Consider the following 27,844-nt stretch of genomic DNA (forward strand, 5'->3'; position numbering starts at 1 on the left):
TATAGATTTGGCTCATCTGTTCTCCTTTGTTTGCAATTTGAGAGCCCTGGCATCAGAACAGCTGACAGACCAAAGCTCTAGAAGGGGGTGACTGGCAGCCACCAGGAAACAGGGGATCCTCCCTAGCGTGAGGTGATAGAGGAGCCTCCAGCAGCACAGTGTCCAATATTCTGCATGATGGTTGTGTTTCTCCATCTACAATGGTTTCATACATGGGTATAATCCAGATTGGCACACATGATTTCTGGCTGAATTAGCCAGTCCTGCCCCTGACATTTTATCTATCAAACCCATGTTACTTTCACAGGTTTAGGAGTTTGTTTTTTTCTTTTTCTTTTTAATTCTGTTCTTATCTTCCAAGCTTTTAATTTATCTTGCTCCTTTTTATGAGCTATAGGCTCTCCCTCCCTTTATAATATTCAATACCCCCTTACCAACCTAATATATCAGGTATGTGTTATTACATCAAGATTTTCAGTGAAAAATCAAAATGGTTCTCCCAATTAGTAGTTTCTTGACCCAGAACCAAAGTTTTTTAATTTCTCACAGGAGGATCAGATTCTTTATGATTAGCCAAGAATAGTAGCTACAAACGCAGTATCTTAAGATTTTGGCCAGAACTCTCTTTTGACTTATGAATAAAAATGTAGACTTTGCTTCATATATATTATTGTCATCCTTATTTTAATTACAGACCAATAGAGTGAAGATTTCCAAATTCTCAGAAGTCTTTGGAAAACACAATTACCAACTACCTTAACTCTATAGAAAATTCAAACTTCCCAAAGCCAAATGAGAATGCCATAACAATACAACCAGATATACTTCAATAAATTTTAAATAAAAAATACATAAGCATCCCTAACTCATTTTATGAGGCCAGAATCATCCTGATACCAAAGCCTTGAAGAGACACAAAAAAAAAAAAAAAAGAGAGAGAATTTTAGACCAATATCCCTGATGAACATCAATGCAAAAATCCTCAATAAAATACTGGCAAACCGAATCCAGCGGCACATCAAAAGGCTTATCCACCATGATCAAGTGGGCTTCATCCCTGGGATGCAAGGCTGGTTCAACATACACAAATCAATAAACGTAATCCAGCATATAAACAGAACCAAAGACAAAAACCACATGATTATCTCAATACATGCAGAAAAGGCCTTTGACAAAAGTCAACAGCCCTTCATGCTAAAAATTCTCAATAAATTAGGTATTGATGGGATGCATCTCAAAATAATAAGAGCTATTTATGACAAACCCACAGCCAATATCATACTGAATGGGCAAAAACTGGAAGCATTCCCTTTGAAAACCGGCACAAGACAGGGATGCCCTCTCTCACCACTCCTATTCAACATAGTGTTGAAAGTTCTGGCCAGGGCAATCAGGCAGGAGAAAGAAATAAAGGGTATTCAATTAGGAAAAGAGGAAGTCAAATTGTCCCTGTTTGCAGATGACATGATTGTATATCTAGAAAACCCCATTGTCTCAGCCTAAAATCTCCTTAAGCTGATAAGCAACTTCAGCAAAGTCTCAGGATACAAAATCAATGTGCAAAAATCACAATCATCCTTATACACCAGTAACAGACAAACAGAGAGCCAAATCATGAGTGAACTCCCATTCACAATTGTTTCAAAGAGAATCAAATACCTAGGAATCCAACTTACAAGGGATATGAAGGACCTCTTCAAGAAGAGCTACAAACCACTGCTCAATGAAATAAAAGAGGACACAAACAAATGGAAGAACATTCCATGCTTATGGATAGGAAGAATCAATATCGTGAAAATGGCCATACTGCCCAAGGTCATTTATAGATTCAATGCCATCCCCATCAAGCTAACAACGACTTTCTTCACAGAACTGGAAAAAACTACTTTAAAGTTCGTATGGAACCGAAAAAGAGTCCACATTGCTAAGTCAATCCTAAGCCAAAAGAACAAAGCTGGAGGCATCACCCTACCTGACTTCAAACTGTACTACAAGGCTACAGTAACCAAAACAGCATGGTACTGGTACCAAAACAGAGATATAGACCAATGGAACAGAACAGAGCCCTCAGAAATAATATCACACATCTACAACCATCTGATCTTTGACAAATCTGACAAAAACAAGAAATGGGGAAAGAATTCCCTATTTAATAAATGGTGCTGGGAAAACTGGCTAGCCATATGTAGAATGCTGAAACTGGATCCTTCTTTACACTTTATACAAAAATTAATTGAAGATGGATTAAAGACTTAAATGTTAGACCTAAAGCCATAAAAACCGTAGAAGAAAATGTAGGCAATACCATTCAGGACATAGGCATGGGCAAGGACTTCATAACTAAAACACCAAAAGCAATGACAACAAAAGCCAAAATAGACAAATGGGATCTAATTAACCTAAAGAGCTTCTGCACAGCAAAAGAAACTACCATCAGAGTGAACAGGCAACCTACAGAATGGGAGAAAATTTTTGCAATCTACTCATCTGACAAAGGGCTAATATCCAGAATCTACAAAGAACTCAAACAAATTTACAAGAAAAAAACAAATAACCCCATCGAAAAGTGGGCAAAGATATGAACAGACACTTCTCAAAAGAAGACATTTATGCAGCCAACAGACACATGAAAAAATGCTCATCATCCCTGGCCATCAGAGAAATGCAAATCAAAACCACAATGAGATACCATCTCACACCAGTTAGAATGGCCATCATTAAAAAGTCAGGAAAAAAACAGGTGCTGGAGAGGATGTGGAGAAATAGGAACACTTTTACACTGTTGGTGGGACTGTAAACTAGTTCAACCATTGTGGAAGACAGTGTGGTGATTCCTCAAGGATCTAGAACTAGAAATACCATTTGATCCAGCAATCCCATTACTGGGTATATACCCAAAGGATTATAAATCATGCTGCTATAAAGACACATGCACACGTATGTTTATTGTGGCCCTATTCACAATAGCAAAGACTTGGAACCAACCCAAATGTCCAACAATGATAGACTGGATTAAGAAAACGTGGCACATATACACCATGGAATACTATGCAGCCATAAAAAAGGATGAGTTCATGTCCTTTGTAGGGACATGGATGAAGCTGGAAACCATCATTCTCAGCAGACTATCACAAGGACAAAAAAACAAACACTGCATGTTCTCACACATAGGTGGGAATTGAACAATGAGAACACTTGGACACAGGAAGGGGAACATCACACACCAGGGCCTGTTGTGGGGTGGGGGGAGCGGGGAGGGATAGCATTAGGAGATATATCTAATGTAAATGATGAGTTAATGGGTGCAGCACACCAACATGGCACATGTATACATATGTAACAAACCTGCACATTGTGCACATGTACCCTAGAACTTAAAGTATAATAAAAAAAAGAAAAAAATACATAAGCACCTGTAATCCCAGCTACTCTGGAGGCTGAGGCAGGAGAATCGCTTGAACCCGGGAGACGGAGGTTGCAATGAGTCATGATGGTGCCACCACACTCTAGCCTGTGCAACAGAGAAAGACTCCATCTCAAAAAAAACATATAAGCCGATACGTCCAATTATATCATGATTTATTTTTTGTTGACAGAGAAGTGTATCAGATTATTTCACCTTTAAACCATTCTCAGAAAGTTCAAGTGGAAACTTTTTTACAGAATCATACAATTTTCAGACTACGTAGATTCCAATAAAAGCAGTTTGTAAAATACACCAGTGCTTACAATTACCGCACACACTTATGCAATAGCTATTTAGTGTTGGTGAAGAAATCCAAATTCTTCCCAAATTTTATGATTTATTCTGAATTATATTATTTGAATTTAAAAGGTGAACTGACATATCACCTGTTTCAATTACCAGTTTTTAATTCCTTTCTGAAGTTTTAAATAGCATTTAATTTAAAAAAATCCCAATTTTGGAATAAATGTTTTAGGTGACAAATGAGTTTTTAATGAGTCATTAGCCAAAGAAAAGAGTGGGCCCCACTTTCTCATACCCCCTGCCACAATCAACACCATGCACATCTCTGGAAGCTGGGCTTTTTGTTTTTAAGCAACATGTTGATACCCACACCTCATGACCAAGCTTTTTATCAGTTCTCTAACCTGAGGCTTGCCTTTGTCAACCCAAAGTTGCAACAGAGTGAGTTGTTACTTAATGTTACTTGTATTTAAATTTCAGCATCTATTTGCTGCCATCAGCTAAACTGAAACTCATTTAAAACACAGGCGGTGGCTCACGCCTGCAATCCCAGCACTTTGGGAGGCCGAGGTGGGCAGATCACTTGAAGCCAGGAGTTTGAGACCAGCCTGGGCAACACTGTGAAACGCTGTCTCTACTAAAAATACAAAAACTAGCCAGGTGTGGTGGCAGGTGCCTGTAATCCCAGCTACTTGGGAGGCTGAGGCAGGAGAATCGCTTGAACCCGGGAGGTGGAGGTTGCAGTGAGCTAAGATCACGCCACTGCACTCCAGCCTGGGTGACAGAACAAGACCCCTGTCTGAAAACAAAAACAAAAACACACAGTAAGTGTTCCACCTCACTGGCCCTCCATAATCTAGACCTGATCCGGAGTGAGGCCAAGAAAGGGGGAAATCTATTCCATTTTGATCTATTTCCAGTTGCAAGACTCAAAAGTTCAAGTGAGGCAGGGCGCAGTGGCTCATGCCTGTAATCCCAGCACTTTGGGAGGCTGAGGCGGGCGGATCACCTGAGGTCAGGAGTTCAAGACCAGCCTGGCCAACATGGTGAAACCCTGTCTCTATTAAAAATACAAAAATTAGCTGGGCATGGTGCCAGGTGCCTGTAATCCCAGCTACTCAGGAGGCTGAGACAGTAGAATCGCTTGAAGCCGGGAAGCGGAGGTTGCAGTGAGCCAAGATAGCATCACTGCACTCCAGCCTGGATGACAGAGCAAGACTCCATCTCAAAAAAAAAAAAAAAGTTCAAGTGAGACAGTGAGCAGTTAATGTCAATGAAATGATTTCACCTGGGAAAGCTTGTCCTCATGATTGATGCAGGTGGGATGACATCAGAGGGGCCTCCTTTCTGGGCTGTGATCTCCTAGGGCCAGAAACTCAAGATGATGTTTTGTAGGCCTAATCTTATACTAACTCAATTTCATAGAAGACTGGCTGGCGTCTCCAGGAAATTTGGAGGCATGTGGCCACTTCCTAGAGGAGCTGTTTTAAGTACAGACGCAAAATTTAGAAGTTGCTGAGGTTTGTTCAGGCACTCATTTCTCCAAAAGCCAGGGTTGGTTTTTTTGTTTGTTTGTTTGAGACAGAGTCTCTGTTGACCAGGCTGGAGTGCAATGGCGGGATCTCAGCTCACTGCAACCTCTGCCTCACTTCAAGCGATTCTCCTGCCTCAGCCTCCCGAGTAGCTGGGATTACAGGATTACAGGCGCCTGCCACTACATCCGGCTGATTTTTGTATTTTTAGTAGAGACAGGGTTTCACCATGTTAGTCAAGCTGGTCTCGAACTCCTGACCTAAGGTGATCCACCGCCTCGGCCTCCCAAAGTGCTGGAATTACAGGTGTGAGCCACCGCGCCCGGCCACCAGGGTTTTTGTTTTTGTTTTTGTTTTTGTTCTTGGGGTTTTTTTTAACGTAGTTGTTGTTGTTGTTTGTTTAATTTTCTCAATGAGGTCCAGTGAAGGAACCAGGAACATGTACCTACCTCCTCCACAATATGAGGATTTATACTTTTGCCTTTGGAGATGTTTGCAGGCACCTGAGAAGGCTCCTTGCTCAGTTCTTCCTCTAAGGTCCTCCTTAATGGGGTTTTACAACCTAGTCTTGCAACCTCTCACTGGGAGACACAAGAAAGGTCTGTGTTTTCCTTTTGTGAGCCTCATTCTCCCACCTCTGGCAAGGATACGTTTTTCCAGGTTTTGTTGTTGTTGCTGAAGAAACTGGGAGTCCCAGGAGCCAGAAGAGAAAGCTGTAATTTGGGGCCAACGCTAGTGTTCCAGTTCCACACTTCACAGGCTGGGCAGCACGCTGGTTTAACACGAGCAAGCAGCAGGCAGGCTCCTCCCTACTGATCTGTGCGGGGGCTGAGGAACACTCCTGGAAAGTCAGTCTAGTAAAGGGAACCTATAAATAGGTCACACAGAAGGGAAACAAAAAGACATCCAAAAAAAGTCTATTTCTGAGAGGTAGGCAATGGCAGCATGGAGGAAAGATCAACAGACAGGTGAGTGAGAGAGGCCAAGGTCCCAGCAAAGAGGGAGAGCCGCGGGTACAGCGTGAAGCCCCAAACCATGAGCTCGCGACAGATACAGACACACAGCGAGGAGAAGGTGGCTGCTAAATTCTAACTCCACCAGTGACAGTGGAGGTTTTTTAAGGACCAAGCCCGTGGAAACCGTGTAACTGAGTTATTCTAGGAAACCGACCTGAGCTTTCCTTTCTTCATCCAGGAAGTCCAGGGAGTTTCACTCCGAGTGGGAACAGAAAACATTTTCAGCACTGACCACAAGGTGGCGCCAGACGCCCGTGGATGTAATGGGTCTCCCCCTCCTGGTGAGCTCCGGAAGCTGGCCGTGGGATCAAGTCCTCCAGATTGAAAGGAAACCAAGAGGTCTGCACGCCCGGAAAGTTACTCCAGCCTAAGGATAATATACGGCACAAGGAAAATAATAAAACACATCTTTACTAAAGAGACGGGGAGGGTTGGCCCAGAGACTAGATCGGCAGAGTCTACAGTTCTTCTGTGAAGGGAACTTAAAAGACTTTGCCACCGAACTTCTTGACAGGACAGGGAGAGCCAAGGGGGGAAAGACTGGACGTTAAGGGGCGGAAAGGAGCCTTTAGAGGAGAAAAAATGCCTTCTGACTGATGGATTTACATTTACTGGTATTCCTCATTGACACGATAAACGAGTCATTTGCCCAACATGACTGAATAACAAGTAGAAATGCATTCTATTCGATTCGTCTTCTCTGAGAATGCATTATGGTAGCTTCGCTCTTCTTGGGTGTCATGGACTGATGACTTTTCAAATATATGGTACCAATTGTGCCAGCCAATATTCTCCTTCTGGTGCTTACATTGTCCCAACTTTGGCCAAGAGGAGCCCTGTATAGATTGTTCCTTGTGTAATTTTGAATGACTCTTATTTAATGCTTTGCTTTCTGTCCCAGAAAGGTATAGGTTTTCTAAGATTACCTTGTACATTTCAACTCCAGACTGACATGGCATCCACTACTGCTCCAAGAAACTTTGGCCCCTTTGGGACAAAACTAACACTAGAAACCAAAATCTTGGCCTTAAATGCATTGTGGAGGTGACATTTCTCCTGGGCCATTTCAGTGGAAAAAAGTCAAAATATTTTTAATGTAATGTTTCATAAAGACATGACTTCATATTAATATGTTTGATTCAGTTCCAACAGTGCCCTGTTCTTAGTCAAATTTGGGAGCCTACAATTAGCCTTCCTTGTCACTAATCCTAAAATCTAGATTCTTATCAAAATATACAAAATATATATTATTTACTTGCTTTATCTGATAATAGTTGCAAAAAATACACTATCAATACAAACAGTATAAATACTCAATAAAGTTTTTGTTTTAGACTACATACACCTACGGATGTGTTGCCAAATTACTTTGTTCTAGAATCTCTCATAGTATCTCACACCATGTGGCTATGCAGGGACTTATCTGACAGGTAGTTCTGGGTCCATTGTTTCCATCTACTTTCATTTTGAAGAGGCTGCAACCTGCCCCCAGCCCCCATTTTCTGCTCTACCTTTTCATTTTATCGTGACTTACAAACTCCCAATATACTAAATAATTCATTTAATAATAATACTTCGTTATTGTGTTATTATTATTTCTCCCTTACCCCATTGGAGTGTAAGCCTCATGGAGCAGGGATTTTATTCACTGGACCCTGGCAGTTGCACCCTAAAGGCAGGACTAAGAAAGCTGGGCTTGATTCTGGGGGCTCAGGGGACTCTACTGGGTTGGGCTGCAAGAGACAGTGTTCAGTGAAACAGCAGAAGCCGCTCTAGGCTGCTCCCAAATACTCATCCCCCCACAACACACACACACAGGTACTTCCCCCAATTCCTGCAGGACTCAATGAGAAGCTGTGAAAACAAAGCAAGCCAGTAGTGCTGAGCCTGAGCCCCTGGACTCAGTGACTGGGCATCTGGAGAGTTGGAGCTTCTAGAAAAAGAATGTGGCAGGAAGCTGTGCCTTATGATGAGAGTGACCCGGCTCCTGGTTTGCCCAGAGAAGTCCCGATTTACAGCTGTGGTCCTGCTGTAATTACTAATCACATTCCTTTTCACTCATGTAAGTGTCCGGGTGTAGGGATAAATGCATTGGAGGGGCAGGGAGGAGGCCTGGGGACTTGGGATAGAAGTGCTCCAGGGGAAAGGGAACAGCCAGCTGTAGAGGAGGCAGCACCTCCACCACGGGGGGCTGGCAGGTCTGGTGCATGGCTGGGGCTCCATAAATGCATATTCAGGGCAAGGGGAGACCCCAGAAGAATAAAAAGAGATTTCTGTGTACCTATAGATGCCAAAAAATGGATGGGCACTGGGACTAGTTGTGAGAGACTCAAGCAGAGGAAGATCAGGGTCCTTTCTCCGTTCTGCGCCTGGGCTGTGACAGAAGGATAGTGCCCCCCCACCAGCCCACCATAAGGGGGCAGGAAGAGAGAGGAGGGAGGGTGATGACTGGAATAGTAATATGGTCTTTGTTTTTGCAAACTGAAAGTGTGTTTCCAGTTTAGGTCAAATATAAAATTAGCACACACACTCTAACAAACAATACAGAGAAGCATACAAAATAATACAAAGGAAAAGAAGGAACAGGTCTTCAGCGATCTCATGCTCCTGGAGAGACCCCTCCAGGCGGTGAAGGGCTGTGGGGCTCTGGGGAAACACCCGGATGATGCCGTTAGACTGTCCCACCACTGGGCTGGCTGGAAAGGGCCCAGGAAGTGAGGGTGAAGATAAACCAACTCGGAGGCTCCAGAGCTTCGAGGGGGTTAGAAAGCAAGGCGCAGGCCCTGCCCATCTATCCGTTCACCCCTCAAGAAATTTCCTCTCACCATTCCTTCTGTGTGGTTGGCTCTTTTCTTCACCTGGTGGGGGAAAGGGGTGGGTAGAGGTTTCCAAAGGTAGGTCCTAAATGAGCAGACTGAGGGGCTGGGGATACCCTGAGTAAGCTGTCAAGGAAAAGAGGGTTCCCCAGGGATTTCCTGTGGGGTGGGGCCTCCAGGAAAGGCCTAGGAGCACCTAACCAGGTGAAGCTTATGCCAGCTGCCCCAGTTGGGGTTCTCATGCGGCCAGAGGCTGCCCCCAACCAGGCAGCCCCGGGCTCTGGACTCCTGGGGCTGCTCCTCCCTTGCCCCCCTCCCCACCCCCACCCCCACCCCCAGTCCTCTTGACCAAGGTGTCCTTTGGAGCCTCTCTGGACTTGAGGTTGACAATGTAACTAGAACTTTAAAGACCACTTTTGGCCGGGGTGGCCCCTTTTTATTTGCTAAATTCTGTACTTTACCAACAGAAAAAAGGAGCACAACAAACATGCACATGTTACTGACTTCAGCATTCTCGTCGCATTGCACACATACATTTCACCTGTTGTCTGCAGTGTGCACACACTGTCAACACTTTACAGTAGTTAATGGGTCCTCTGTGTTCATGCGCATCCCATTTTCAGTGCGGCTGTGACCTTCCTCCAGGTCACCTACTGTAGAGCTCGGTGAGCCATTCCCCTCTGCACCGGCATTGGGCTTGAAGTGAACTCAACACCATTGCTCCCATGCTTCCTTTTCTCTCAAGGATTATTCTGGGAAAGTGGGCTCTCCAAGCCACCCAGTGTGTAGAGTCCTTGATCATTCTCATCATACATTTATGTCCTGCTCTCCAGAAACACTGAATCAGTCAGACTGTAGAGTGTCACCAGTTTCCCTCTAGCCTTGCAAGTGCTGGGTGTATACACGTGTACGTGTGTGTATAGAGAGAGAGACTCTGTGTGTGTGTGTTTAGCAGGTGTGTAGGTAATTCCCCCATTACAAATGAGAAAACTTAGGACCGAAGGGATGAAGTCACTTTTCCCAGGGTTGCTCAGCCAGCAAATGGCAGCCCCCAGTCTAGAGGTCACATCTCCTAAGCCCTAGTCAGTGTTCTGTTAGACAAACCACTCTGCTTCTGATGGTTGCTTTTAGACTTGTAGACAACAGGCTCTTCCTACTTCTCTCATCCCCTGTCCATGGTGGAAAACAGAAACACAAATTGTCCCCTCGTGGTTTCCATGTCATGCAGACCAGGTTCTTGGCTTCACCTGGGACCTTCCGCAAACCTATGAGATCCAGGCCCTGAGGAGTTCCTCAGGAGACATCACAGCCGTGGCACAGGCATCCACCTCCTCCCTTCTGCAGCTGATTAACTTCTGGGGTGAATTGGTTATTTTCTGAAAAATAATTTTCATTACTATTCATCAGATGATAGTAGTAGTAATACTAAAGAATGTTATTAAATTTTTAACTATGTGATTAATTAATTTCCAAGCAGCAAAAACAAAAACTGAAAAAAAATTTCAACCCCTAGATCAGGAGCTTCCAACATTTGCTAAGAATATCTCCCAGTTCACTACCCTACAGTTCCCTTGAAGCCCTGCTTGGTCAGAGTTCTTCATTCTAAGACCCTGCCCTACAAAAACCCAGAATGTAATTCTGGCTCTTAAAAAAAAAAATAAAGGCAGGTGCGATGGCTCACACCTGCCTTGGGAGGCTGAAACAGGCAGATCGCTTGAACCCAGGACTTAGAGACCAGCCTGGGCAACATAGCAAGTCTCCCTCTCCACAAAATTAAACTAGCCAGGCGTAGTGGCACACGTCCGTGGTCCCAGCTACTCATGAGGCTGAGGCAGGAGGATCAATTGAGCCTGGGTAAGCTCTGATCACACCACTGCACTCCAGCCTATGCAACAGAGCAAGACCCTGTCTCAACAACAACAAAACCCTAACCTTCTTCCACCAGAGAGCTCTGAGAATTATGACCTGGTCCGAGATGCTTTATGAACAGCAACTAGCATGGTGCCCAATACAGAGAGGATGTTCCATAAATGGGAGTCCCTTCCTTGCTCATATTTCAGGTTCCCGCCATCTTCTCCCAGTGGCCACAATACACAATCATTACTAGTTACAAACATGCAGACATCAACTTTTCAGGGGGACTCTCCCACCTATTACTCGCCTGCTCACCTCTGCCAAAATCTCTAGGTTCTTCTACAGTTATCTCTCTCAGCCCTTCCCCTCATCACTCCCAAGGGTACCACCTGGGCACAAATAGGCACAATGGTTTCCTCCATCTCAGTTCCTCAGGAGACATCAGCTTCATTGAGCCTGTCTTCCTTCATCCTTGTTTGCAAATAGGCAGCTACAGAGGCTCACTCTTGGTGTCCATGGGCAAATGCCAACAGGAAGAGACAACGCACAGCAGCGCTCACTAAGCGGGGGTGTTAGTGTGAAGCCCATTGACTCGCTGCTGCCGGTGCAGTCAGATATTCAGGACACTAACTCCCTACATATGCAGTGGTCATACATGATTATTTTTTAAATTCCAGAACAGTGCTGTCCAATAGAGATATAGCGTGAATCACATATGCAATTTTTAAAATCTAGTAGCACATTTTAAAAGTAAAAAGAAACAGGTGGAACTAACTTTAATAGTATATTTTATTTAACAAATATATCCAAAATATTATCATTTTAACACATCACTTAAAAAATGACTGAAATATTTTATATTCTTGTTTTATTCTGTCTTTAAAATCCATTCCATATTTTATATTTAAAATACATCTCAATTTGGACGAGCCACATTTCTAGTGTCTAACAGTCAGATACGACTAGTGGCTACTGTATTAGATAATGCAGTTCTAGCACATTAAAGCAAAACAAACAGCATAATCTCAGAATTTTGGAAGGTGCAAAACTGTGGTCCCACAGTTTAGAACTAATTTTCAAGCAAAGCTCAGCATATTTTATAAAATTGGAATCAGTTTTCAACATTTAAAAATCGACAGATTTCTCATAAAAATCTAGATTTCTGGGCTTCTCATTTAAAACTTGGAGATCTGGCAGCACTGGCTCACACTTCCTCTTGGTAGCAACCTGCTGTCGCTGAGAAGATGAAACATATTTGCCATGATCCCCATCCCCTTCCCTCTTGAGTTACATTCATTGCACTGCAAGTTCTTTCCTTTTTCTTTTTTTTTTCTTCTTTCCAGTGCCTGTGTGGACTCAGAGGCATCTGAGTTCACAAACTTCACTTTCTATGAAGCATTCAAGGTCATACTTGGATGGTTCATTGAAGAATTACTAATTTGGGGCCATCTTTATGCTTGCTACCTACATTACAGCAGAATGTGACAGCAAGAAGAGAAAGAATAAAGTGAGTCACAGAAAGGAAACTGAGACCCTTTAGCACCAAAGCTCCCATTCCCATGAAGCAATTATGGGTGCAAGACAAAGAAAATAAATTATATGTTTAAACAGAGAATATACACTGGGCAGAATAAATATAATTTTCCTTCCATATATAGTTTTGCTTTAGATTGTTACTTGGTGGGATAGCGTTCCAAGATGGCTGAATAGGAACGCTCTGGTCCGCAGTCCCCAGCGTGATTGATGCAGAAGATGGGTGATTTCTGCATTTCCAACTGAGGTACCTGGTTAATCTCAATGGGACTGGCTGGAGAGTGGGTGCAGCCCACAGAGGGCGAGCTGAAGCAGGGCAGGGCATCCCCTTACCTGGGAAGCATAAGAGGCCGGGGAATTTCCCTTTCCTACCCAAGGGAAGCCGTGAAAGGCTACCTGGAAAAATGGGGCACTCCCACCCAAATACTGCCCTTTTCCCAAGGTCTTAGCAACTGGCAGACAAGGTGATTCTCTCTCGTGCCTGGCTCGGCAGGTCTCATGCCCATGGAGCCTTGCTCACTGCTAATGCAGCAGTCTGAGATCAATCTGCAAGGTGGCAGCCTGGCTTGGGGAGGGGCATCCGCCATTGCTGAGGCTTGAGTAGGTAAACAAAGCAGCCAGGAAGCTCGAACTTATAATGGGAGACTTTAACACCCCACTGTCAATATTAGACAGATCAATGAGACAGAAGGTTAACAAGGATAACCAGGACTTGCACTCAGCTCTGCACCAAGAAGACCTAATAGACATCTACAAAACTCTCCACCCCAAATCAACAGAATATACATTCTTCTCAGCACCACATCAAACTTATTCTAAAATTGACCACATAAATGGAAGTAAAACACTCCTCAGCAAATGTAAAAGAACAGAAATCACGACAAACTGTCTCAGAACACAGTGCAATCACATTACAACTCAGGATTAAGAAACTCACTCAAAACTGCACAACTACATGGAAATTGAACAACCTGCTCCTGAATGACTACTGGGTAAATAACGAAATGAAGGAAGAAATAAAGATGTTCTTTGAAACCAATGACAACAAAGACGCAACATACCAGAATCTCTGGGACGTATTTAAAGCAGTGTGTAGAGGGAAATTTATAGTACTAAATGCCCACAAGAGAAAGCAGGAAAGATCTAAAATTGACACCCTAACATCACAATTAAAAGAACTAGAGAAGCAAGAGCAAACAAATTCAAAAGCTAGCAGAAGGCAAGAAATAACCAAGATCAGAGCAGAACTGAAAGAGATAGAGACACAAAAAACCCATCAAAAAATAATGAATCCAGGAGCTGGTTTTTTGAAAAGATCAACAAAATTGATAGACCACTAGTAAGACTAATAAAGAAGAAAAGAGAGAAGAATCGAATAGACACAATAAAAAATGATAAAGGGGATATCACCACTGATCCCACAGAAATACAAACTACCATCAGAGAATACTATAAACACCTCTATGCAAATAAACTAGAAAATCTAGAAGAAATGGATAAATTCCTCGACACATACACCCTCCCAAGACTAAACCAGGAAGAAGTTGAATCTCTGAATAGACCAATAACAGGTTCTGAAATTGAGGCAATAATTAATAGCCTACCAACCAAAAAAACTCCAGGACCGGACGGATTCACAGCCGAATTCTACCAGAGGTACAAAAAGGAGCTGGTACCATTCCTTCTGAAACTATTCCAATCAATAGAAAAAGAGGGAATTCATCCCTAACTCATTTTATGAGGCCAGCATCATCCTGATACCAAAGCCTGGCAGAGACACAACAAAAAAAGAGAATTTTAGACCAATATCCCTGATGAACATCAGTGCAAAAATCCTCAATAAAATACTGGCAAACCGAATCCAGCAGCACATCAAAAAGCTTATCCACCACGATCAACTTAGCTTCATCCCTGGGATGCAAGGCTGATTCAACATACACAAATCAATAAACGTAGTCCATCACATAAACAGAACCAAAGACAAAAACCACACGATTATCTCAATAGATGCAGAAAAGGCCCTTGACAAAATTCAACAGCCATTCATGCTAAAAACTCTCAATAAACTAGGTACTGATGGAACATATCTCAAAATAATAAGAGCTATTTATGACAAACCCACAGCCAATATCATACTGAATGGGCAAAAACTGGAAGCATTCCCTTTGAAAACCAGCACAAGACAGGGATGCCCTCTCTCACCACTCCTATTCAACATAGTGTTGAAAGTTCTGGCCAAGTCAATCAGGCAAGAGAAGGAAACAAATGGCATTCAATTAGGAAATGAGGAAGTCAAATTGTTCCTGTTTGCAGATGACATGATTGTATATTTAGAAAACCCCATTGTCTCAGCCCAAAATCTCGTTAAGCTGATAAGCAACTTCAGCAAAGTCTCAGGATACAAAATCAATGTGCAAAACTCACAAGCATTCCTATACACCATTAACAGACAGAGAGCCAAATAATGAGTGAACTCCCATTCACCATTGCTACAAAGAGAATAAAATACCTAGGAATCCAACTTACAAGGGATGTGAAGGACCTCTTCAAGGAGCACTACAAACCACTGCTCAATGAAATAAAAGAGGACACAAACAAGTGGAAGAATATTCCATGCTCATGGATAGGAAGAATCAATATCATGAAAATGGCCACAGTGCCCAAAGTAATTTATAGATTCAATGCCATCCCCATCAAGCTACCAATAACTTTCTTCACAGAATTGGAAGAAACTACTTTAAAATTCATATGGAACCAAAAAAGAGCCCGCATTGCCAAGAGAATCCTAAGCCAAAAAAACAAAGCTGGAGGCATCACACTACCTGACTTCAAACTGTACTGCAAGGCTACAGTAACCAAAACAGCATGGTACTGGTACCAAAACAGAGATATAGACCGATGGAACAGAACAGAGTCCTCAGAAATAACACCACACATCTACAACCATCTGATCTTTGACGAACCTGACAAAAACAAGAAATGGGGAAAAGATTCCCTATTTAATAAATGGTGCTGGGAAAACTGGCTAGCCATATGTAGAAAGCTGAAACTGGATCCCTTCCTTACACCTTATACAAAAATTAATTCAAGATGGATTAAAGACTTAAATGTTAGACCTAAAACCATAAAAGTCCTAGAAGAAAACCTAGGCAATACCATTCAGGACATAGGCATGGGCAAGGACTTCATAACTAAAACACCAAAAGCAATGGCAACAAAAGCCAAAATAGACAAATGGGATCTAATTAACCTAAAGAGCTTCTGCACAGCAGAAGGAACTACCATCAGAGTGAACAGGCAACCTACAGAATGGGAGAAAAATTTTGCAATCTACCCATCTGACAAAGGACTAATATCCAGAATCTACGAAGAACTCAAACAAATTTACAAGAAAAAAAAACCATCAAAAAGTGGGCAAAGGATTTGAACAGAAGCTTCTCAAAAGAAGATATCCATGCAGCCAACAGACACATGAAAAAATGCTCATCATCACTGGTCATCAGAGAAATGTAAATCAAAACCACTATGAGATACCATCTCATGCCAGTTAGAATGGCAATCATTAAAAAGTCAGGAAACAACTGGTGCTGGAGAGGATATGGAGAAATAGGAACACTTTTACACTGTTGGTGGGAGTGTAAATTAGTTCAACCATTGTGGAAGACAGTGTGGCGATTCCTCAAGGATCTAGAACTAGAATTACCATTTGACCCAGCAATCTCATTACCTGGTATATACCTAAAGGATTATAAATCATGCTACTATAAAGACACATGCACACGTATGTTTATTGTGGCACTATTCACAATAGCAAAGACTTGGAACCAACCCAAATGTCTATCAATGATAGATTGGATTAAGAAAATGTGGCACATATACACCATGGAATACTATGCAGCCATAAAAAAGGACGAGTTCCTGTCCTTTGCAGGGGCATGGATGAAGCTGGAAACCATCATTCTCAGCAAACTGTCACAAGGACAGAAAAACCAAACACCACATGTTCTCACTCATAGGTAGGAATTGAACAATGAGAACACTTGGACACAGGGCAGGGAACATCACACACTGGGGCCTGTCGGGGGGTGGGCTTGGGGGAGGAATAGCATTAGGAGAAATACCTAATGTAAATGATGAGTTGATGGGTGTGGCAAACCAACATGCCACATGTATACCTATGTATCAAACCTGCAGGTTGTGCACATGTACCGTAGAACTTAAAGTATAATAATAATAAAAAAGATTGTTACTTGGTGATATAAACTTTAATGGAAAAAATTCTTAATGTCACATTTCAGAGTGCAACCATCACCTACTATAAAATTTTAGACGTAGATATGAAATGTTTTATCCATATAGATAAATTAAACACAAACTCAGTAGACCCTTTTGAAGAATTGTCAAGGATTTCTGATTGGTAATTTTCCATGGTTTAGTTGGAAAGATGAGTCGACTTTGCAAGGATGGCTAGAAATCACTTTTTAATAGTTTGGGGTATTATCTGTAAGTAACACAAATGTAGAAATGCAGCTAGGCTATGCTAAAGTCATAGTGGAGAGAGGGAAGGTGGCAGTATTGATTCACAGCTCAAGAATGTGTGTGGGATTCAATGGACACTAGTGATCTGCTTCTCACACAGCACTGTGGGGAAATGCATAGACTCAGAGAATTTGTCCACTTTAAAAATCTTAGTGTGAAATAAGAATAAATGTTAAAAGCCGTACAGAAGGGAATGCACGTAGGAACAGCCATCAGAATGATGTAGGAAGAATGGTAACAGAGAACAGGGAAGCAAAAGTAGTCAAGGGTAGTTATGTCTATCTGCCATGGATGAAATTGGTCATGCTGTTATAGAGTCTTCCAGTCTCTGGTCTCATCTAAGCTGTTTCGTTTTCTCCAAAAGCTGATTTTAGGGTGTGGCTCATGATGCATCAGGATTCCTAGGAGATCTTACCAGTTGAGGACTCTTCTTGTGTACCTGAAATCCTGTAAGTTATTAACCCTTTACAGGTTCTTTCCCTGTCTCTTTACCCTGTTCCTCACTAACAAGGCACTGGGTCTTGGGAAGATCTTCATTCCCCTGATCTTGAGGTAGAGAGAAAAACTCTTCTGGCCCCCTGATAGAACTAGAAGAGAAAACATAAGAGAGAGTGTTAAGAGTGTAATTGCCTGTAAGAGTAAGCATGGGCAGCAGAGTTCAGAGAGAAATCACAGCAGAAGACCACCTGGTGGAGCCCAGCTGAGGAAGGCTGAGCTTTTTACCATGTATGAGAAAGAAGAGCTATTGATATGCCTCAGCCAGAAATGCTCCCTATCATTACCATCGCTTTGGATTAGGTCAAGGGATTCCTCTTTTATTGCAGGTTTCTACTTCCACTTATGTCAGGAGAGCACCAATCAGATCAACACTCCTCAGATTACAGCTTTTAAAACTGACCCAAATATTAAAAACAGATTCCTTAAATCATGGTAGAGCAACTAAAAATTCATGCTTGGAAGAAGGGAATGTCACTGGGTGAGTTTTCCATTTTTCACAGCTCCTTGCCTGAAGGCAGGTCCTACTTGGTGCCATAAAGAGACTTACTGTTTTTGAAAAGCCAAAAAACAGAGACTGGTGCAAACACAGAAGTTAGAAAGTAAAAGGAAAAAATCCCAAAAAGGAGAGAGCCAGAAAAGGGGAGCTACAATTCTGTACATAAATTCTGCCCAAATATCTGATTGACCTTTGAACTGTATGAGGTGCAGGTGTCGGGAAAGCTCCTACCAGTCTGTCTAAAGCTAAACAGTTTAATAGATATCAACTGCCTACTGCATAGGAGACCAAAGTTGAGTCTTTCTTCCAAACTAACTGCTTACTAAAGCAAATAAACAAACAAAAAAACAATAGTTTTCAGAGGAACATAACAGAATCCAAAATCTCTATAACATATTGTTGGCAGTATCCAGACTATAATCCAAAATCACTAGACATACAAAATATAGGAAAATGTGACCTAAACCAAATAAAAAACAATCAATAGAGGCCAACCTTGACATGATCCACCTGGTGAAATTAGCAAAGATTTTAAGGTAAAGCAGACAAAGGTATTATAATGATGCTCAAAGACAGAAGAAAATATTCTCATAATAAATGACCAAATAGAAAATCTCAGCAGAGAATATTTACTATAAAAAAGAAACAAATGGAAATTCTAGAATTGAAAAACACAATATCTGAAATTTAAATACAAAATTCACTAGACGTGCCTAAAATCAGACTGGTGATGACAGAAGAGTCAGTGAACAAGAAGATAGGTTAATAAAATTATTCAATCTGAAGAATAAAGAAGAGGAAAAGAAGTTTTTTATAAAAACAAATGGAGCCTCAGGGATCTATGGAGACAATATCTGAAGGTCTAATATAAATAAGATTGGACTCACAGAAGGAGAGAAGAGAATGAGACAAAAAAAAAAAATACCTGAAGAAATATGGGCTGAGAGCAGTGGCTCATGTCTGTTAAGCCCAATACTTTGGGAGGCCAAGGCAGAAGGATAGCACTTGAGCCCAGGAGTTCCAGACCAGCCTGGGCAACATAGGGAGAACCCCATCGCTACAAAAAATAAAATAATTAGCTGTGGCCAGGTGCAGTGGCTCACACCTATAATCCCAGCACTTTGGGAGGCCAAAGCAGGAGGATTGCTTGAGCCAAGGAGTTCAAGACCAACCTGGACAACATAGCAAGACCCTGTCTCTATATAAAATTTAAAAATTAGCTGGTTGCTCTGTCACATGCCTGTAGTCCCAACTACTCAAGAGGCTGAAGTGGGAGGATCACTTGAACCCAGAAGGTCGAGGCTGCAGTGAGCCATGATCATGCCACTGCACTCCAGCCTAAGTGGCAGAGTGAGACCCTGTCTCTAAAAAAAAAAAAAGAAAAAAAATGGCTGAAAATTTTCCAAATTGTAGCTTAAAAATATATACGTGTACAGATTCAAGAAGCTCAATATGCTATAAGCAAGATAAATATAACGCAAACCCCATCTAGGCATGTTATAATTTAACTGGTGAAAGCCAATGGTAATTTAAAACCAGCAAGAGAAAGAGAACACATTTCACATAGGGGAACGATGTTAAAAAAGTCATGGCTGTTTTCTTATCAAAAACCATGCAAGCTAGAAGACAATTAAACAACACTTTTAATGTAGTAAGAGCTGGGTGCAGTGGCTCTCGCACATGTCATCCCAGCACTTTGGGAGGCCAAGAAAGAGGATTGTTTAAGCCCAGGAGTTCCAGACTAGCCTGGGCAACATAGCAAGTGCCATCTCTATTAAAATAAAATGTTATTATTTTTGAAATATTATAATTAATATTTAAAATGAAAATATAGTAAGAAAAAATTGTCAACCAAGAATCCAGCAAAAATATCCTTCAAGAATGAAATCAAAATAAAGACATTTTCAGATAAAAGAAATCTAAGAGAATTTGTCCCTAGCAGATCTACATTACTAAACCTATAACAAAAAAAGTCAAGAGGTTTTATAAAATGACAGGAAGCCCATACCAGATGGAAATGCAGATCTCAGAAAAGAAGAAAGAGTTCCAGAAATGGTAAATATGTGGGTAAATATACAAGATTATTTTAAATACCTTAAAAATATATATGACTATATAAAGCAAAAGTTATTCCAAGATTCTTACATTTCATGTGAAATGATATAATATTAACTCTAAGTAGACTGTGAAAAGTTAAGAATACGTATATTGTAACTCCTAGGACAACCATGAAAAAGTAATGTGAAGAAGAATAACTAAAAAGTCACTAAAGTGAAATTCAAAAAAAAATTTTAATTAACCCAAAAAGAACAGAACAGAAAAAGAACAGAGGGCAAAAAAAGAAAAAGAAAAAAGAAAATAAAATCATGGACCTAAATTCAACCATATCAATCATTACATTAAATGTTAATGGAGGCTAGGTGCAGTGGTTCACACCTGTTATCCCAACACTTTGGGAGGCCAAGGCGGGTGGATCACCTGAGGTCAGGAATTCAAGACCAGCCTGATCAATATGGTGAAACCCCGTCTCCACTAAATACAAAAATGAGCCAGGTGTAGTGGCGTGCACCTGTAGTCCCAGCTACTCGGGAGGCTGAGACAGGATTCCTTAAACCCGGGAGGTGGAGGTTGCAGTGAGCCGAGATCATGCCACTGTACTCCAGCCTGGGTCACCGAGCAGGACTCGGTCTCAAAAAAAAAAGTTAGTGGACTAAAAATACCAATTTAAAGGCAGAGGTTGTCAGAATGGATTTATACCAAAAAATAATTATAACAGAAAAGACTGACTATATGCTGTCTATAAGAGACACACCTTAAATATAAATATACAGATAGATTTAAAGTAAAAATATGTAAAAAAATAAAAAAGATATGCCATACAAACAGTAAGCAAAAAAAAAAGATATACTGATATCACACTAAGGAATATTACCAGAGGTAAAGAAGAACATATCATAATGATAAAAGACTCCATTACTTGGGAAATCATAACAAAATCTGAATACACTTAAATGTCAAAATGTGAATACACTTAAAACAGAGCCTCAAAATACATTAAGGAAAATCTGACATAAAGAGAGAAACAGGCCAGGTGCAGTGGCTCACGCCTATAATCCCAACACTTTGAGAAGCCAAGGTGGGTGCATCATGAGGTCAGGAGTTTGAGACAAGCCTGGCCAACCTGGTGAAACTCCTGTCTCTATTAAAAATAGAAAAATTAGACGGGCGTGGTGGCAGGCGTCTGTAATCCCAGTTACTCAGGAGGCTGAGGCAGAAGAATTGCTTGAACTCAGAAGGCGGAGGTTGCAGTGAGCCAAGATTGTGCCACTGCACTCCAGCCTGGGCGACAACATTGAAACTCCGTCTTGAAAAAAAAAAGAGAGAGAAACAGACACGCCCACACTCATAGTGGCATTTCGATATCCTACTCTCAATATTAAAACAACTATACAGAAAAAAATGACAAATATGATCTGAACAATACCACGAAACATTTTGACCTAATTGATATTTATAAAACACTTCCCCAATAACTGCAGAATACATATCCTTTTATGCTTCAAGGTACTTTGAGACTCTCACATTCTTACTAAAGGGTAATAAAGGCCCACCCTGTTTCCCGGGGTTTGATATATCCCATTGCCTTTATGCATAGCTGTAAGCCATTCAGTGATTCAGAGAAGGATGGAGGGGGAACTGATAAAAAGGACACTGCCAAGCTTTATGAAAAGAAACGAGTCAATAAATATAAAGCCTTAGAACAGTATCTGGCATTTAGCTCTGTACTAGTATCAGCTAACGTCATTATGACTACCTGGAAGTATGGGAAAGAAGGGAGATCTGGCATTAGGATAACAGAGTGGAGGGGTGTCCTGAAGACTGAATTATAGTGAGAATTATTCCTCCTGTGTAGGGAGAGAAAGCAGGGCCACAGAGCTGTCACAAGGATGACTCCTTTCAGAAAGAGTGACTCCAGGCTGATAAGGAGCTATGGGCGTGTATAAGTTGCGGGTAGTTCTGGCTTTAGTTGCTTTTCAGAAGCTGACGCTGGCTCCCTCTTCCCAGGAGAGAACTGTGAGAATTCCCTAGGGTGACAGAGATGGGGCTTTTTTATTTTGTTTCTGTTGTTTTTGTTTTGTTTTGTTTTATTGCACTGCTTTGTGTGGTTGAGGTCTGGGGGTTGGGGGGAAACATCTGGAGAGGCAGCCAGAGAACATGGGGGAGCTGTTGGAGGCCCTACTTTTGCATTTCCCCCACCATTGCATGGGTGCATGCGTCCTCTACCCACTGGAGAGACCCAGACCTGTGGTCCAGGGCCCTCAGGAGTAAGATAAGAATTCTGACCTCATGAGGATCTGAAAATACAGGTAGGGTCCCCTAACTCAGGCAGTCACTATGAAGGTCCAGGTTGCTGTCCCTTCACCCCACCCTACCCTACCGAAATCCAAGCACAGTCCATGCCTCCCATGTACATCTTCTTCACTCTGAGAACAATGAGGCTTTTGGCATGTGAATTGAATAAGTTGGGTTGGAACATGTTATTGGGTGTAGCTGCTGTTACAATTGTGGGAAGAGGCCAAGAATGCTCAGCAGGCCAGTCTGGGAGGGTAAAACCATGAGTGACTCCTGTAACACTGAGCATCCTGGGCTGGGCAACACATCTTCTCTCTTTGCCATCCCAGGCCCTGGGAGAAAGCAGAAGTGGCTTGCCTCAGGAAGGTCACCACGCCCTGGTGAAGGGAGATTTCTTCCGGTACCTCTAGTTAGAAATGAAGTCTTTTATAAGTATTCCTCTCCCCTCTCTGTGCAGATGCCTATAATCTCATAATAGAAACATGGAAACATGTGCCCATGCCCAGCTAAGGCCCAAACTACATCTGGTCAGTGTTATACTGAAAGGAATAAAGAACTACTCTATTACCAAGGTGTCTGGGAGGACCACCACGGGGCAACAGGAGTACTGGAGCAGCTGGCCCATTTTCCAGACAAACAGTGGCACGACCACAAGGATCAGCATGAAGCCAGCAAAGGCAAACAGGGCCAGTACCAGGGGAATGGCCTCTCCTGGAAACAAAAGATAAAAACAGGCTTAGAAAACAGCAGCGAAGATTAAAACTTCAATCCTGAGCCTCCCCCAGTTTCCTGGAGTTGACTTTGCACATTGGCTAAGACGGCAGATATCAGCATTCTGAGATTTGATGTGTGCCCTAGTGACCAAAATTACCACCATTAAAAGCATTTTTCTAGAATCCAGATTAAGGCATGGTTTCCAGAAAGCCCCAGGGAAGATTAAAATCTTTTTCTTGTGACACAAAAGGGAGGGGTATCATGTGTTAAGCCAATTGCTGTGTTAGCACGTACCTTGGCACCACTGCCAGGAGGAAGGTGGAGTGCCAAGCCCTGGGCAGGATGAGGGGGAGGTATTGAAAGAGAACAGCACAGAATGGGGCTGGGCGGTAACTGAAAACAAAGTGTGTTTCACAATTCACTCTTGGCATTGATTCATGTTATGGAGGAAATGGTTCAGAAAACAGTCAGAAAATAACTGCAGTATATCAAGCCCCTATTTTGTGTGCTAGGGCTACTACTGCCTTCCAGAACTATGCTGGGGGCTGAACGTGTAGTTGCGTGTTCTTCACAATGAGTGCGAGTATCCCTGCTTTTATAGAAGAAGAATCTGTGCTCAGAATTGTTAAGTGGCCTACCCCAGGTTACCCAGGTAGGAATGGCTCCAAAGCTCACAGTCATTCTATCAAATAATTGTAGCAGAAAAGGCCAGATCTGAGCATCTGGAGATGCGGAAGAGGGGACAGGTTATTTTCCCATCTCTCAGTTCTATGTAACCTTGAGCAACTCAATTAGCCTCTCTGGGCCAGGCTACTCCCCTGCAATGTGAAGGGTAGCCCAGTCAATGAGACTGGGGAAGCTGGTGGACTTGTGGCTGGGGGCACTGTACATTGTTTCAACGATTCTGGAAAATATTTTGGTGGTACACATCAAGAGATACACAAGTGTTCATACCCTTTCATCCACTCCTGCAATTTTTTATTTTTTAATTTTTGTGGGTATATAGTAGGTGTATATATTTATGGGGTACATGAGATGTTTTGATACAGGCATGCAATGTGAAATAAGCACATCATGGAGAATAGGTAGCCATCCCCTCAAACATTTATCATTTGAGTTACAAACAATCCAATTACACTCTTTATGTTAAAATATACAATTAGGTTATTCCGGACTATAGTCATCCTATTGTGCTATCAAATAGTAGGTCTTATTCATTCTTTGTTTTTTTCATGCCCATATCCCCACTTCTCTCCAACTCCTGAAATTTTAATTCCAAAAAGTAATTCCAAAGAAGGAAACAACTATATACATATCAGTTCTTAGCAACATCTGAACTAGAGCAACAGCCTTTCATTTACATATATTGACATATACATATGGTTTTTGTTGTTTTTTTTTGAGACAGTCTCGCTCCGTCACCCAGGCTGGAGTGCAGTGGCGCAATCTCAGCTCACTGCAACCTCTGCCTCCTGGGTTCAAGCAATTTTCATGCCTCAGCCTTTCCAGTAGCTGGGATAACAGACGTGCACCACCACGCCTGGCTAATTTTTGTATTTTTAATAGAGACAGGGTTTCACCACAATGGTCAGGCTGGTCTCAAATTTCTGACCTCAGGTGATCCACCTGTCTCGGCCTCCCAAAGTGCTGGGATTACAGGCATGAGCCACCACACCCGGCCCTTTAAAAATGAGGTAGAACCATCATTCTGAGCAAACTATCGCAAGGACAGAAAACCAAACACTGCATGTTCTCACTCATAGGTGGGAATTGAACAATGAGAACACTTGGACACAGGGCGGGGAACATCACACACCGGGGCCGGTTGTGGGGTGGGGGACTGGGGGAGGGATAGCATTAGGAGATATACCTAATGTAAATGACGAGTTAATGGGTGCAGCACACCAACATGGCACTTGTATACATATGTAACAAACCTGCACGTTGTGCACATGTACCCTAGAACTTAAAGTATAATAAAAAAGAATGAGGTAGATCCATATGTATTGACATGAAAAGACGTTCACAATATACTCCTGAGTGAAGACAAGCCACGTACAGAGTAGTAGGTACAATATCACCCCATCTATGTGTGTGAGCATTGGTACCACACAGACAATGCCTGGAAGATTAAACGCCAAACTCACTGACGGAAACCTCCTGAGTGATGTGCGGGAGAATGGGGCACACTCACCTCTTTATTTATTTATTAAAATGAGGTCTCGCTATGTTGCCCAGGCTGGTGTTGAATTCCTGGGCTCAAGCAATCCTTCTGCCTCGGCCTCTCAAAGTGCTGGGATTACAGGTGTGAGCCACCATGCCTGGCCCTCCTCTTACTTTATATGCTTTGGTGTTGTTTGGATTGTTAAGCAAGCTTGACTTGTATGATTTTATAAAGTAGCATAAAATAGTAATCAGGAAATCTGTATGAAAAATGTTATGGATATGATATTTGTGAAAAAGCAGGCACAAAATGTATATGTTATTGGACTACAGCATGTGCCTACACATGGCAATGACTGAAGGATGATGCCCTAAATGAGCCGGGCATGGTGGCTCACACCTGTAATCTCAGTTCTTTGGGAGGCCAAGGCCCAGGCAACAGAGCAAGACCTTGTCTCTACATATGAAACAGAATACATTTTTTTAGAAAGAAAAATAAATAAATAAATATACTACATAATTAAGACAATAATTAGTCTTTTAAAAAAGATAATAGTTCTTTTTTTAAAGACTAAAAGGCTACACACAAAAATGTAACTAATGATGTCTAAGTGACAGATCATGGAATGTAGGCTCTTGTTTGGTTTTGCTTCTTTTCAAAGGGTTTTTAAACATTGTAGGTTTTCTGACCTTAAAATATTCAAGGGAAAAGAGTAACTCAAACAAGAGGATTCTCTGGGCTTTCCATAAGGTCCCTTCCAGATGAAGAAGGCTGTGGTGTTATACAATGGAGCGCCTCCTTCCAAGGTCGGACCCTCTGAAGCCTGTGGCTGCCTCTCCTGCAGCCCGCTCTGATTCACAGGCGGTAACTATCTGCTAAACCAGTCTTGCAACACCTGGTCCCCAGGCCTAGGAAGCTTTGAGGGGAAAAGTGTTTCAGACAGCTGCTCGCAACCCCACCCAGCCCCGGGGTGGACTCCCACCTCTAGGGGAATCAGAGTGACAAACATAACTTCACCATAGGAACCCACCCAGTCCCTGAGGGAGGTCAGTGAAATCAAGGAAAAACTCAGAACAAAGGAACCCAGCAGGCCTCTGAGATACGCCAGGAGAGGCTACCACCTGTGCAGGGCTCCAGGGACAGAGAAGGCATCCTTACCTTGCACCTCCACACATTCTATCTGGCTGAAGGCGCTGTACCTCCCAATGGCTTTCACGAATGTCTGGGCCTTCACACAGTATGCAGCCTCTGGCTCCATGGTTTCTAGGTGCACTGGGATACCCCCACTCCTCACCATTTTGACATGTTCCTTTGACAGACCAGAAAACACAGTTATTGGCCAAGTGCAGTGGCTCACGCCTGTAATCCCAGCACTTTGGGAGGCTGAGGCTGGCAGATCACCTGAGGTCAGGAGTTCAAGACCAGCCTGGCCAACATGGTGAAACACCCCATCTCTACTACAAATACAAAATTAGCCGGGCGTGGTGGCGGGCGCCTGTAATCCCAGCTACTCAGGAGGCTGAGGCAGGAGAATCACTTGAACCCAGGAGGCAGAAGTTGCAGTGATCCGAGATCGTGCCACTGCACTCCAGCTTGGGCGACAGACCAGGACTCTGTCTCAAAAAATGAAAAAGAAAACAATTATTCCCAGAAGGCAGCAGGACTGGAAAGGGCAAAAAGTGCCAGGGAAGGAAAGTTGCAGATACTTCCTTTCCGGATGCACACAGAATGTTCCCTCTCACGCATACATTCATTCAGGCACTCATTCATTCAATCATATTTATTAAGTACCTACTATGTGCTAGGCACTGCTCTAAGCACAGGGACCTAGCATTGAACAAAATGGACAAAGTCCTTGCTCTCATGGAGCTTACATGGAGTGAAACAGACAATAAAAACATACACATCAGGTGGTGATAAGGACTGTGAAGGAAAAAGCAGAGCAAAGAGATTGTAACGAGGAGGCACCACTTTAAACAGAGTGGTTAGAGAAGGCTTCTCTGATAGGGTAACATTTGTGCAGAGACCCTGACTTGAGCAGGGGCTTGGCATGGCCACTGCTGCCAGGGAATCAGTGCAGTGGAGCCATGGGCAGCACCTCCTCACTCATCCACCCATCTGTCCATCCGTCTGTTCACCCTTCCACCTCCATGCCCCTCCCTGAGGCTGTGCTCTGCATCTGAGCCTGTGGAGGCTTGCCTGGACCAAGCCTAGATGACTCAGGGTACATGCTCCCCTCTTAGCCCTGGCCCTGCCAGTTACCAAGGGTGGGTAGTGGGCTCCATCCCAATGAATCTGAGGGAACTGCATGCTTCCTCCTGCACAGGCTCTGCCCTGTCCCCAGCACTACTCCATCTGCCTGGCTGGCAATGCCATATCCTACCGTGGGCTCTTGCCTAGCGGGGGTAAATACTGAAACCCAATGTTGTACCTGCCCACACCACCTTTCATGGGAAGCTACCCAACCTACAGCCCTCTTTGAATGGGTGGTGAGGCATGTGCTCTGAGTCCAGATACTGCTATAAGATCAAGGGTACCCTTGGCCTGAGAAGAGTCCAATCAGGGGTGAGCTGGCTACCAGCAACCCCTGAAGCTTGGCCTGATAAGACGAGCAAGACCA

General features: G+C 42.7%; 1 protein-coding gene across 3 annotated transcripts in view; it reads right to left on the reverse strand.

The window, feature by feature from the left end:
* Positions 1–9,475: 9,475 nt before the first annotated feature.
* Positions 9,476–27,844, reverse strand: part of IL20RB (interleukin 20 receptor subunit beta) — a 43,760-nt gene continuing 25,391 nt past the window's right edge. For 2 of the 3 annotated variants that reach the window (XM_055295320.2, XM_063611323.1), the window contains 3 exons: positions 26,383–26,533; positions 22,915–23,057; positions 9,578–10,449 (listed from right to left, as the gene is read on the reverse strand). In XM_055295320.2, the coding sequence (XP_055151295.1) occupies positions 10,339–10,449; positions 22,915–23,057; positions 26,383–26,533 (405 nt within the window). In that variant the 3' untranslated portion in view covers positions 9,578–10,338. Of the gene's footprint in view, positions 10,450–22,914; positions 23,058–26,382; positions 26,534–27,844 lie in introns of all 3 variants that reach the window. The other variant, XM_055295319.2, reaches the window with a different exon arrangement.

This window comes from Symphalangus syndactylus, chromosome 10 (assembly GCF_028878055.3).
Source record: "Symphalangus syndactylus isolate Jambi chromosome 10, NHGRI_mSymSyn1-v2.1_pri, whole genome shotgun sequence".
Taxonomy (NCBI): domain Eukaryota; kingdom Metazoa; phylum Chordata; class Mammalia; order Primates; family Hylobatidae; genus Symphalangus; species Symphalangus syndactylus.